Source organism: Panthera tigris, chromosome B3 (genome assembly GCF_018350195.1).
Source record: "Panthera tigris isolate Pti1 chromosome B3, P.tigris_Pti1_mat1.1, whole genome shotgun sequence".
Classification (NCBI taxonomy): Eukaryota; Metazoa; Chordata; class Mammalia; order Carnivora; family Felidae; genus Panthera; species Panthera tigris.
This window is the reverse complement of record NC_056665.1, coordinates 4,545,650-4,559,180: the sequence shown is the minus strand read 5'-3', so window position 1 is coordinate 4,559,180 and position 13,531 is coordinate 4,545,650. Positions and strand designations below refer to the sequence as shown.

The window sequence follows — 13,531 nt, the reverse complement described above, 5'->3', positions numbered from 1 at the left end:
GGGACAGGTCAGAGAGGCTCAGCACCACGTGTAGCACCTGCACAGAGGAGGGGACAGGAAGGAAGGTCACCTGTGCCTTGTCATTGATTGGCATGGGAGGTCGAGGGAGAGAGGAGGCAGAGACAGCCCGGAAGAGCCGTGGGGTCGGGGAGATCGATAAACTGTCATCTGAAATAGACCCCAAACCCATCAGCGCTCCCTGTGCTACCCTTGAAGAGAGGTACATTCTTTCCTGGGACATTTTAGAGCATGTATTGTTTAAAAAAAAAAAAAAAATTCCTTTTGAGGCAAGGATGGGCAGGAATCAAAATTTTTTTTTTACCGTTTTACTCAATTATATATGCAGCAGTATGATAGGAAGACTTTTCCTGGGTTCATTTCTTCTAGTTTTGGCTTCATGTCCCAGGACTCTGTAACTACATAATCTGGAAGCTATAGGGCAGTTGCTTATGACTATAACCAGATGGGACATTTTGAGGAAGTCACCCCCCCCCCCTTAAAACCTCATTGGTCAAAGCCTTCATCTCTGGGCATTCTGTTGCTGTGGGGGGCTTCTTAAATGGTGTTCTAATTCCCACATTTTGTTGTTGAAAAATTTTAAATTGGTAACTTTCCTAATCTGTTGTCAAAATCCCTTTGAAGAGGTGATTTATAGTTTAATTGTTTCCACAGATAATCAGTCAGGCAAACACAAAGACAGAAGGAAAAGCTCGCTCGATGTCAGAGCTGTTGCCTCTCGAGCAAGTGAAGGTAGGTGCAAAGACGAGGGGAAGGGGCAGAGCAGGTGAACTCCTGACACTCGGTCCCCAGTCTCCTCTCCGGGTCCCTGTCCACCTGCAGTGCGGGACAGGGGAGGGGACGCTCTACAGCCTGAGTCCGTGTCCCCTCCCCCGACTCCTGCCGGTGGGCTCCGTTCTCAGCCTTTTCGTGGATACATTTTACTATGTATTCTATCGTTGATTTTCTAAACTGTGAACAGCGGAAGATGTCTGTTGATCTCCGTTACTGTATGGGTGGTGCACAATGCATCTAGAAATTCTTAACATAGTCCGTCGTGGGTTGCCATGGAAACTTCCCTTTGGTGGAGAGGTGAGCTGCATTTGGGGATGCAAAAGACCCTTATTAAGCAAATAGTACGTTTTAATTGGAATATAATTTTTTAAGATTACATAGCTATGTGGCCCGAATGATTTAGTCGTTTTTAAAATGTAACGAAAATGGTTAATACAGTGTGGAGGCACATGTTACTGCTGGCTGGGTACTTTCCTGGACCCAGAGATGAAAAGGGAAGCGTGTGGAGTCGATCGTCACTAGATAAAAAGCCACAGCTTTCCAGGGCAATAGCAACTCGGATTAGACAAGAGATCGAGTGTCCTCAGGTTGGCTGCGAGGCTCCGAAAAGACAAATATGTCCCGCACTGGAAAGACTGCACAGGCCCCGCCCTGCAACACGGGCGAGAAACGGGCTTTGGCCTCAGAATCACCTTGATTCCGGTCCCAGCTTCATGTACTGTCCGCGCAACCTTGTGGGTAGACCCGCGTGCCTCCGTTTCCTCACCGTGACCTGGGGGGCAGGTGTGCTGTCCCCAGAGGGTTGTGTGAGGGGTGAGGGTGCATGGTGCCCTGCAGGGGCGGTGGGAGCTGCCACCACCGTCTTCGCTGCGGCCTCCACTCGAGCAGCCCCGTGGTCCTCCCAAGTCCTCGGGCAGAGCGGGCAGGGGCAAAGTCCCCCCCCCCCCCCACACACAGCAGTCTCCGCTCCTCCCCTCTTGCTTCTGTCTGTCCTTAGGCTGACTCGGTCCCCCTCTATTTTTAAGAGTTAAACATTTTTCTTGTAACGTTTCTGGTTTTTAATCGCCACTCTTTTTTAACTTAGTTATAATATACATACAGTGAAATTCAGATGTCGAATGTTCAGTTCCGTGAGTTTCAGCAGTTCAACACTCGTGCAACTGCCCCCTCAAAGCAGATACAGAAAACGCGCGCACGCACACCTTTTACGGCACAGAGGCCGCCACTGATTCTGGGACCGTAAATTAAGTTGGCCTCTTGTGCTTCACAGAGATCGTACAGCACGTGCTGCTTGAGTCTGGCTTCTATCACTTATTTTAGGTTTTTGAGATCCATCCATGTTGCTAGGCGAGTCCGTTCTTTGTTGTCTTTATTGCTCGGCAGTCCTCTGTCGCAGGGACGTGCCACCCTTATCCGTTATTCAGAGGCATCTGTGTTCATCCTTCCACTTCGGGGCTGTTAAGAATAAGGCTGCAGGGGCGCCTGGGTGGCTCAGTCGGTTAAGCGTCCGGCTCTTGATCTCAGGGTTGTGAGTTCGAGCCCCGAATTGAGCCATGCGTTGAGCTCTGTGCTGGGCATGGAGCCTACTTAAAATAATAGGATGGCTGCGTGAATGTTTTTACACAAGTCTTTCTGGGGGTGGGCACGTGTTCCTGTCCTGCCTAGAAGTGGAATTGCTGGGCCTTTGGGCAGCTGCAGAGGTCTCTCTGGTGTGAGTTGTATCAGGTCACCCCCTATCGCTGAGGTGTGGGTGTTCTGGTTGCTCTGCAGCCTTCCAGAAGTGGTTAGCTCAGCATTTTCAATTTCAGCAATTCTGGTGGGTACGGTTTTAATTTTAATTTTCCTGACGACTAATGAGGTTGAGTACCCCCTTCATACGCTTACTAACCATTTGGAAATCCTCTTTTGTGAATGCTGTTCAGATATTTTGCCAATTTTTATAATTGAGTTTCTCTTGTTGGCTTATAGGAATTCTTTATATTTTTTATTTTTTAATGTTTACTTATTTGAGAAAGAGTGAGAGCAGGGAAGGGGCAGAGAGAGGGAGAGACAGAATCCCAAGCCAGCCCCACACTCAGCATGGAGCCCAACACAGGACTTTATCTCACAACCGTGAGATCGTGACCTGTGCCAAAATCAAGAGTTGGATGCTTGGGCCCCCCCGGATGGCTTAGTCAGTTAAGCATCCGACCCTTGGTTTTGGCTCAGGTCATGATCTCATGGCTCGTGCGATCGAGGGTCATGTCAGGCTCTGAGCTGATGATGTGAAGCCTGCATGGCTTCTCTCTCCCGCTCATCCCTCTCTCTCACTCTCAAAAATAGACATTAAAAAAAAAAAAAAAAAAAGAGTTGAACGCTTGACTGACAGCCCCCCAGCCACCCTGGAATTCTTTATATATTTTAGATATGGGTCCTCTTTTGGATATGGGCATCACAAATACATTTTTTTAGTCTGTGGTTTGCCTTTTCACTCTCTTAATGGTCTTTAATGAACAGAAGTTCTTAGTTTTAATAAAGCTCATTCTATCAGTGTTTTCTATCATAGCTGGTGCTTTTTTGTGTCCTGTTCAGGAAATCTTTCCCTATCCCAAGGTTATGAAGATATTCTCTTACGTTCTCTCGTAGAAATTTTCTTGTTTTATCTTGCACCTTAGGTCTGTGATCCATTTCAAATTGGCCTAACTGGTGAAGGTAGGGCTCAAGGATGAATTTTCTCCCTACATGGAAACCCAGTTGGCCCATCACCATATTGAGAGGAAAAAAAAAAAAAAAACATCTTTGTAGCAGTGCTATTATTGTCAATTAGGGGACTATAAGTATACAGTCATTTTCTGGACTCTTCTGTTTCACTGTTCTCTTAGTCTGTTCTTGCACCAACACCACCATCGATTGCTACAGCCTCTACAGTTCTTGATATCTGGTAGTTAGTTTCAAGTTGTTCCTCTTCAAGGTCGTCTTGGCTGTTCCAAGTCCTTTGCATTTCCGTATAAGATTTAGAATCAGCTTGTTACTTTACACACACACAGCCTCCTGGGGTCTTGTCTAAGAATGTCTTGAATCTACAGATCAATTCAGGGAAAAGGGAAAGCTCAGTGGTACGATATGCTCTGTGTCTCTAGGTTGTTTTTACTTCCTCTCAGTTCTGCGTTTTCAGTGTATAAATCCTACACATCTTTCCTTACGTATATTCCTAAATATTGGTGTTTTTTGAGGCTTTCCTAATGATGTTTATTTCAATTTCTAATTGTCTGTTGCCGGTTTCTAGAAATAAAATTGACTTTTGTGTACTGACCTTGTACCCAGTAACCTTGATAAACTTATTCATTGGCTCTAAGAGTACTGTTTGTAGATTCCTTTGGGTTTGAGCACACACAGAACAGTCTTTGTGACCTTTATTTCTTCTTCTTGCCTTTTTTCATTGTGCAATTTTTTTAATATGAAATTTATTGTCAAATTGGTTTCCATACAACACCTAGTGCTCATCCCAACAGGTGCCCTCCTCAATACCCATCACCCACCCTCCCCTCCCTCCCACCCTCCATCAACCCTCAGATTGTTCTCAGTTTTTAAGACTCTCTTATGCTTTGGCTCCCTCCTGCTCTAACTTTTTTTTTTCCCTTCCCCTCCCCCATGGTCTTCTGTTAAGTTTCTCAGGATCCACATAAGAGTGAAAACATACGGTATCTTTCCTTCTCTGACTTATTTCACTTAGCATAACACTCTCCAGTTCCATCCATGTTGCTACAAAGGGCCATATTTCATTCTTTCTCATTGCCACGTAGTACTCCATTGTGTATATAAACCACAATTTCTTTATCCATTCATCAGTTGATGGACATTTAGGCTCTTTCCATAATTTGGCTATTGTTGAGAGTGCTGCTAGAAACATTGGGGTACAAGTGCCCCTATGCATCAGTACTCCCGTATCCCTTGGGTAAATTCCTAGCAGTGCTATTGCTGGGTCATAGGGTAGATCTATTTTTAATTTTTTGAGGAACCTCCACACTGTTTTCCAGAGTGGCTGCACCAGTTTGCATTCCCACCAAAAGTGCGAGAGGGTTCCCGTTTCTCCACATCCTCTCCAGCCTCTATAGTCTCCTGATTTGTTCATTTTAGCCACTCTGACTGGCGTGAGGTGGTATCTCAGTGAGGTTTTGATTTGTATTTCCCTTACGAGGAGCAACATTGAGCTTCTCCTTTTCATGTGCCTGTTGGCCATCTGGATGTCTTCTTTAGAGAAGTGTCTATTCATGTGTTCTGCCCATTTCTTCACTGGATTATTTGTTTTTCGGGTGTGGAGTTTGGTGAGTTCTTTATAGATTTTGGATACTAGTCCTTTGTCCGATAGGTCATTTACAAATATCTTTTCCCATTCCCTCGGTCGCCTTTTAGTTTTGTTGATTGTTTCCTTGGCAGTGCAGAAGCTTTTTATCTTCAGGAGGTCCCAATAGTTCATTTTTGCTTTTAATTCCCTTGCCTTTGGGGATGTGTCAAGTAAGAAATTGCTGCGGCTGAGGTCAGAGAGGTTTTTTCCTGCTTTCTCCTCTAGGGTTTTGATGGTTTCCTGTCTCATATTCAGATCCTTTATCCATTTTGAGTGTATTTTTGTGAATGGTGTAAGAAAGTGGTCTAGTTTCATTCTTCTGCATGTTCTGTCCAGTTCTCCCAGCACCATTTGTTAAAGAGACTATCTTTTTTCCATTGGGTATTCTTTCCTGCTTTGTCAAAGATTAGTTGGCCATACTTTTGTGGGTCCAATTCTGGGGTCTCTATTCCATTGGTCTATGTGTCTGTTTTTGTGCCATCATTGTGCTATTTTTTTTTTCATTTTTATAAGCAGATGTCCCTTTTGTTACATTTTTTTTTTATGTTTGTTTTTGAGAGCAAGAGACAGAGCGTGAGCAGAGAGAGAGGGAGACAAAGAATCTGAAGCAGGCTCTGAGCTGTCAGCACAGAGCCTGATGTGGGGCTTGAATCTGTAAACCACAAGATCATGACCTGAGCTAAAGTCGGATGCGTAACTGACAGAGCCACCCAGGCGCCCCCCCTTTCATTACATTTTTAAATGAGAACAGGTCCTTTTATGATGTAGTGATAAAATAGTGGTTATTATTTTTGGTTTAATGACCTTATTGGGTAGAATGGAAAGCTGGCAACCATATGCTGGTCACCAACATTGGATTTAAGGAGTGTTGTGGGTCCCCCAAATTTAAAGCATTTAAGAGCCCCTGAGTTGGTTCATCTGGCAGTGTTTCTCCTTAGACCTCAGTTTGGTAAAACGAGGCTCACCTATCACGCTTTGGAACAGTCTGTCGTCCCTGAAGGTCTTTGGTAAACAGCATTTGGCCTGACAGTGGGGCTTTCAAGGGAGACACACAGTACTCTGTGTGTCCATTTTTTTCCTGTCTGTACACTGCCCAGCCTTCCCTTTACCCCAAAGGAACCATATCTTGACAGTAGAAACAAAAAATCCACAAACTTCAGACAGAACCTGAGAGTTGCTGCCTCATTTACGGTATGTAACCTAGTTGGTCTAGACTAAGCATCACAGTGGAAAATGCCAAAAGGTGCCTTGAGAAATTTAACCAAAAATTCATGTATTTCAATTAATGGTGAATTGTATTAATCGCTCCTGCCATATATGAAACAAAGAGCCTGTGTGGCATTGTCTTCCAGAACATTTTTGCTCCTGGATCGTGGCAAGCTGAATATTAAAAGCTTGATTGTTATAAACACAAAAGAGGCTGTTTGGCCTTGACTTGCTAGATTGTTTCCTCTGTTTTTCCTCCGGCCTGTGACATCAGAAGTTCAGGCTGGGGGTGGGGGGGGGGGGGGGCACGTGCATCCTAGTGCCTAGGACTGAAGGGAGCAGAGCTGGTTCTGGAAGAACCCCAGGCTCATCGGGACTGGGTGGAAGCCAGGTGACCACATAGTTCTCATCCGATCGCTTCGTCCCGCAGCTGAGCACATGGGGACTTGGGGGGTGGGGAGCGAGGAAGAGCACAGAGCCCAGGGCTTGTCAGCAGGTACCTGGGGCTGTACATCCCCTGAGCTCTGCATCTCGTGGTCTCTCCACAGTCAGCAGCCAGAGACGGCACTCCTCCATGGCCCGGATACATTCCATGACGATCGAGGCGCCCATCACCAAGGTGAAGCAGCGTGCGCTGTCTCCACGCGGCATGCACAGGAGTCCTGGTTCTCCAGGTTGACTGTTTCTAGAGAGAGGAAAGCGACCCGCACCGATAATGTCCGGTGGTTGCGTGGAGCTGCCTCCTCTAAAGAGAGGACGTGCGACGTGAACGTTGTAGTTGGCCTTGAGTTAGCGCCGAGTGCCATGCCAGCCTGCCTCTCCGCATTGCTCTCCCACCGTCCGTGAGGTTACGAAACTCACGTCTTCTTTCCATGCTGTAGGTAATCAACATTATCAACGCCGCCCAGGAAAGCAGCCCCATGCCTGTGACGGAAGCCTTAGACCGTGTGCTGGAGATTCTGAGAACCACTGAATTGTATTCGCCGCAGTTCGGTGCTAAGGACGATGATCCTCATGCCAATGACCTTGTTGGAGGCTTAATGTCTGTGAGTGTATTTGCCCCGGCTGCTGGCTAGAGCCTGCTGTTTTTGTCTGTCTTCCCAGAGATGACGTGTTTATGGGCCAGGCCACGTGGAGCTCAGTGCGTGTAGGGGCAGTCGTGGCCTGAGCCCTGCCATCACCCGGGCTCGACGGCACTCTGGCCAGAGCCGTCCCCCACCTACTGCCTGCCACCAAGGGAGACCACAGCTTGAAGCAGAGGAGGCAGGAGCATATTCTAGAGAGTCTGCTGGGCTGGGTTCTCCAATTTTGCTTAGGAGTTCTATGAGGAAAATAGGAAATAAAACATAAAAATTAATTGTTTCACATATTTTGAAAACTGGGGCAGGAAAAAAAATATACATATAAAGTGTTTCATACCAATTACAAATCAGAAAGACTACATATGTTCAAAGAGGCACCGGGGCACGGGGCTCGGTTTCCTTCCCAACCATCCTACGCAGATGTGACGGCTTTGCACCGTGGGCCCCGGCGGCCCTGGATGCCTTCTCTAGCCCCTCTAGTAGAGAGGTCTCGCAAGGGAAGAAAAGCTCTCTGGAAAACATCATTCCATCTCTGTCTGTCACCTTTTGTCTCGGTCAGAAGTAAAATTCACCACCTCACCGCCACCAAACATAAAAACAACAGCAATTCCCCTGCCAACGCCTGCTTTCTGAAGTTCTCTGGATTTCTTAAAAACAAGGTTTTAGGCAGTAATGTGAAGGCAGTAATCGAGAGTGGTTCCCAGTGACAGTAGTGTCTAACCCTGGCCTTGCCTGTCTGAGGCACAGGCTCCAGCACCCGTAGGCGGGAGGTGGAAACCACGGGGGTGGGATAGTGTCCCAGGGTGAGGGGGGAAGCGAGGGAAGGTGGGAGGGCTCTCAGCCCAAGAGGCAGCCGGGTGGAGTGAGGGTGCGTAGAGGGCCCGGAACAATCCAGTGTTCTGAAGGAATCCTGGTGTCCATTGGCAGTGAGGAGGGTGGCAAGAAAATGGTGGGGAAGGCTTGAGGGCAGAGGCCAGCTGTCCCTGAGAAACCGAACCAGTGCTGAGGGCCCATGGGAATGCTGGGCTCTGGGGCCTGGTGCAAGATCACCTCCCTGCTGCCCCTGAGTTCAGCCAGTTTTCCCAGCATCAGGCCTCCTGCTCTGTGTTAGGTGACCGTGTTCAGTGGTTGACCCCAGGGGCGCCGGAGCCTTGGGTGCATTGCTGGGGAGGCTGCCCTCAGCTGTCCTCTGGGACCGACTGTCCCTCCCAGCGTTTTCAAGAAATAAAGAATAGTTGGGGCGCCTGGGTGGCTCAGTCAGTTAAGCGTCCGACTTCGGCTCAGGTCATGATCTCCTGGTTCGTGGGTTTGAGCCCCACGTCGGGCTCTGTGCTGACCCTCAGAGCCTGAAGGCTGCTTCAGATTCCGTGTCTCCCTCTCTGCCCCTCCCCTGCTCGTACTCAGTCTCTCTCAAAAATAAATGAAATTATTTTTTAAAAATTTTAAAAAAAGAAGTAAAGAATAGTTGTGACTTAATTTTTTCTTGTCTCCTTGATTTTTATCAGGATGGTTTGCGAAGACTATCCGGGAATGAATATGTTCTTTCAACAAAAAGTAAGTTTTAACTTTTTAATCTTCTGGATCACTGTTAATATTGTAGTAGCACTTAAATGATGAAAATAAATTTTTTTTTGTTAATTTATTTTGAGAGAGCACGTGCAAGCAGGGGGAGGGGCAGGGAAAGAGAATCCCAAGCAGGCTCTGAGCTGTCAGCACAGAGCCCGATGTGGGCTCGATCTCACAAACCGTGAGATCGTGACCCGAGCCAAAACCAAGAGTCAGAGGTTTAACCGACTGAGCCCCTCAGGCACTGCTCCGTTGACCTTTCTCAGCAGTAAGACGTTTCGTGGTCGGTCATAGAACATCCGACACACAGCAGCTGCCCCCCCTACGGAGCAGTTACATTGGAAAAGCCTGCTAATCCTGTTCCCCAAATCACATCGCTTTGCAGGCCTGCAGCAGGCGCCCGGCAGTGTTGTCACCCCCATTTCCCTTCACGACGTCCCTCCCCGGATAGCTCGGGCCATGGAAAATGAGGAGTACTGGGACTTTGATATTTTTGAACTGGAGGCCGCCACACATAAAAGGTGCGTCCACGGGGAGCCCCGCAGGCAGACAGCCCGGTCCCGAGGGCATCTGCGGACAAAGCCCTCCAGGCAGCAGGGGATCTGCCAGAGGCAGGTCCTGGTCAGGGAGGGGGGGCTCCAGGGGAGGACCAGGGCCCCAGAGGGGTCAGGGAGGGCCGACTCGTCACAACTCCCGCAGAGACCGCCCACTCGTGGCCCATGTGAAGTTGAACAGGGGACGTGACGTCTCTGGGTGGCAGGGGTTTTTCCTGGAAAATACGGACGTGCCTTCTGTAGGTGGTGGTACGTTGAGGGAGCAGCGAGAGCCCCACTCAGAACCTAGAACTAAGAATTAGAAGCACACATTCGCCAAGAATTGTCCCCACATCGTGGTCGCCATGTTGGTGTCAGGCACGGGGACCCCCCGAACTCTAGTCGTCCCGATCTGGGCACGCTCCCACAGAGTGGGAACAGCACTGGGATTTTACCTTGAGTTTCGGCCCTTGAGGGAAGCACAGGGTTGGCTAAAGCACTGTGGCTGACTGGGCACCCTGGGAAGGGCCGTCTGCATTTCCAGCCAAGGCTGCGCTTTGGGGGGGTGAGGCCGGAGGGACCTGCGTGTATTCTGTGGGCCCATGGGATGGCTAACTCCTCAGGTCCCCTCCAGTCTGGGTGAACTGTCCTCACACGGCCTCTCCCCTCCAATCATGCCCACCAGGAGTCAGCCTTCTGCTACATTCTCTTCCCCTGCACCCCACATGGGCAGGGGCCGTAGAAAGAATACTCTAGCAAACGAATCTTGGAGCACCTGGCTTACGTGCTAGTGACGCCGCATTCATGCGAATCAGGCCAGGGTGGGCCGGTTCAAGCCCTGGGAGCGTGGTGACCTCCAGATGCCACCTCAGCAGAGCCACTTCTTGCCCTTCCAAGCCCAAGGCCAGATGCTGGATTGAGGGAACTTCTCAAGGAAGGGCCTGAATTGGTGGCCAGTCGGTCACCTTCTCAGGAGAAACCGCCTCCTGCTGCGGCACCCACCTTCAGATTGTTGGGGCCATTACGTGACAAGTGACAGTATCTGGGCCACAGGCAGCCTTCAAGAAGTGTTCTTTGCTTCTAGGCAGGACATCTGGCCAATAACACAGGTCTAGCAAGTCCAAAGGCGAGGACAGGGTTCAAGCCTGGCATCACGTGGATTTTGAGGAATCTACTGGTGCAAGTAGGAGTCACTGAAGGCGGAAGGGCAGGGCCGGCAAAGCCGGCCCCAGCCAGTGGGGGGCCCTGACCCAGGGCTCCAGCCAAGGTTGGTGTCAGCCGCCGGGGCCCCGGAGACACGGACGCCGCTCGGGCAGCCTCCCTGCCCCGCACGCTCGCTGAAGCCGGGCTCGGGTCGGCCGGTCGGGTCTGAGCCTCTTTGGGGCTCCACACGCTTTGCCTGTTTCTTTGTTTTAATGCTGTGGACGTTTTTCTCTGTAGGCCTTTGATCTATCTCGGTCTCAAAATGTTTGCGCGCTTTGGAATCTGTGAATTCTTGAACTGCTCTGAGGCGACGCTGAGATCGTGGCTGCAAATTATTGAAGCCAATTACCATTCTTGTAACCCCTACCACAATTCCACACACTCTGCCGACGTGCTTCATGCCACTGCCTATTTCCTCTGCAAAGAGAGGATAAAGGTGAGCTGTGTTTGTGCTCAGCGGGCAGGGCCACGGGACGGTGCGCCGCCTCGGCCAAGTTGCCGTGCAGGGTGACCGCTGGAGGGGTCCTCGCCTGCACGCCGCCTGGCCGGGAAGCTCTGTGGATTCGATGTGTTCATTCGGGACGCCTCACAATACCCTGCTGCCCTCCTAGCGAGGGCCCGTCCTTTCTTGTCTACGCGGTGCCCGGTGAGAACTCCCGAGCCCCTGCCTCCCGTGGCTCCCTCGCACCGCTACCAGCGCGGGCTTTCCGAGACAGCACATCTGACCGTGTTGTTCCCGGGAGCGGCCTCCCACCCGCCACAGGATTTGAACTGTAAAACTCCACAGTATGGTGTCCACAGCTTCCTGACACACAGGCCACGTGTGAGACACGCTGAACCACCGTACTTTCTGACGCTCCTGCCCTCGACATGCTGTTCCCTTTGTTGGTCCCGCGTGGCCCCCACCTGTCCTTCAGGGATCCACACCCACCTTTGTTCCTCCAGGAAGTCTTGCCTAGACCGCCCTCCATCCCCAGTACTGACTTAGATGCCCTCTTCCATGTGCCCGCTCCTCTTGGGCACATTCCTGATCTTACCGGCCTGTCCACTCCGTGTGGCCGGCAAGTTCCTTTCGTATCCCCAGGGCCCGTCCTGCTCAGCTGAGTCTCCGCAGTGGCCACTGGCACCTGCCGGTGGCCAGTCAACAGCTGGCTCAGTCTGCCTGGGCCCTGGCCAGCGGCTTTATTTAGCTCTAGCTTCGAGGCAATGGGGGAGGGGGGTAAGAAGACTGTAGCCCAGAGAGCAGGGAGGGGGGAAGGTTCCACTCGAGGAACGTGACTCACCGGCCACTCCCAAACCAAGCTTCCTGAGAAAGCTTTTCACGTTGGAAATCACTTCATTAGGGAGACTGTCCAAGCAGCAACTAGACATGAGCTGATTCATCACATTTTGTGTTCTTTCCTTCAGTGTCCGTCATAGCAGGGACTTCCCGTGGCCTTGCCATTTATTTCACTTTTAGCAGAACCTAGGGAAAAAAAAAAAACAGTGGTTTGATCCTTCTGCTCTAAGAATTGGGCTATTTGAGGGGTGATACGGTATAGCCTCCTGTCCGGGTGTCCTGGTACCCGGGGATGGCCACGTGGGGACCAGGGCATGGCAGGCGGGCGGGCGGAGCGAGGGCAGGTGCCTGCCGGTCCCATGTTGTTCTCCATGACAGGGGACTCGTGTGAGAGAGGACAGCGACATCAGACCAAGACTATAGGCAGAGTTAAGAGTTCAGAGAGAGGACCGTTTTATATAAAAGTGTGAAAACAAAGGCCAGGGTGGTGGAGAGGGGTGTCTGTGTGTGGTTCGGTGTATAAAGATAGCCTAATTTTTGCTTTGACTTACTGCCTTTGAACTACTCTATAGATAACATGCAAATACATATTTAGAAAGCTCAGTTCATTATAAATAGCATTGATTGAGATATAATCCATATATAATTCACCCACTTAAAGTTAAAAGTATTGAATTGAAATAAATTTTCAAGACTGGTTAGACGTGCATCTTCCTTTCAGGTGTCTCTAGAATATTTCCAAAAATGAGCTGCTACCAGGACGTAGTGGATATCTTAATAAACGTCAGAATTTCATATATTTTCTAACCTTTGCAAAACAAAACAATTCAATAACTAAAGGTTAGATTTAAAAATGTCAGCCCCTACAAATGAGAAAATACTTTAAATCCGTTAAGGCCTACAGAATGAGAAGGGCCAGATGACAATCCAAAATGGTTTTTTGAAACAACCAAGAAAATTAAATTCTAGCCAAACAAATCGAGAAATGCAGAAAGTGCCAGACACTTCCACGCTAACTTGAAAGCCTTATAGATGAAAGGTTTTAAATCAGATCCTAGAAGTAGGAAGCCAGGAGGTCAGCACCACGGAAGAAGTACTGAATGTACCAAGTGAATTCTTCCAAATCGGGCTCCCGACTCAAGACGGTCACGTGAGGTCTTTGTCCCTTCGAGGACTTTTTCTGTGTTGCGTCAACCTTTTCAGAGACTTGAAAATGAGGGAAAACCTCCAGATTATTGTACCAAACTCACCAAATCCTGACATCAGCCGGACAGAGATGGCACCAAAAGCGGGGGGGGGGGGACACGTGCCCGACAGAGATGGCACCAAAAGCGGGGGGGGGGGGGGGACACGCGAGACCAGCCCCTTAATGTGAGTGACGCACATCGTAAGCTGTTTCTCTCAGGTAGTAATACTGGTTGCTGTTGGTTCAAGTCAGTGTCTCAGACATTTTTTGTGATGGGTCGAGAGACAGACTGGCTGAGGAGGTGACTCCTGTGTCGAGGACACCTCGTATTTTGGTAAGTCCTGAGCTTGTGCGAGACCG

General features: G+C 49.5%; 1 protein-coding gene across 4 annotated transcripts in view; it reads left to right on the top strand.

Moving 5' to 3' along the window:
* The window catches only part of PDE8A (phosphodiesterase 8A), a 155,671-nt gene that overhangs the window by 119,591 nt on the left and 22,549 nt on the right, over positions 1-13,531 (top strand). For 3 of the 4 annotated variants that reach the window (XM_042987985.1, XM_042987982.1, XM_042987984.1), the window contains exons 12-17: positions 673-750; positions 6,871-6,941; positions 7,204-7,368; positions 8,910-8,958; positions 9,356-9,491; positions 10,944-11,142. In XM_042987985.1, coding sequence (XP_042843919.1) covers positions 673-750; positions 6,871-6,941; positions 7,204-7,368; positions 8,910-8,958; positions 9,356-9,491; positions 10,944-11,142 — 698 coding nt within the window. The remainder of the gene's footprint in view (positions 1-672; positions 751-6,870; positions 6,942-7,203; positions 7,369-8,909; positions 8,959-9,355; positions 9,492-10,943; positions 11,143-13,531) is intronic. The other variant, XM_042987983.1, reaches the window with a different exon arrangement.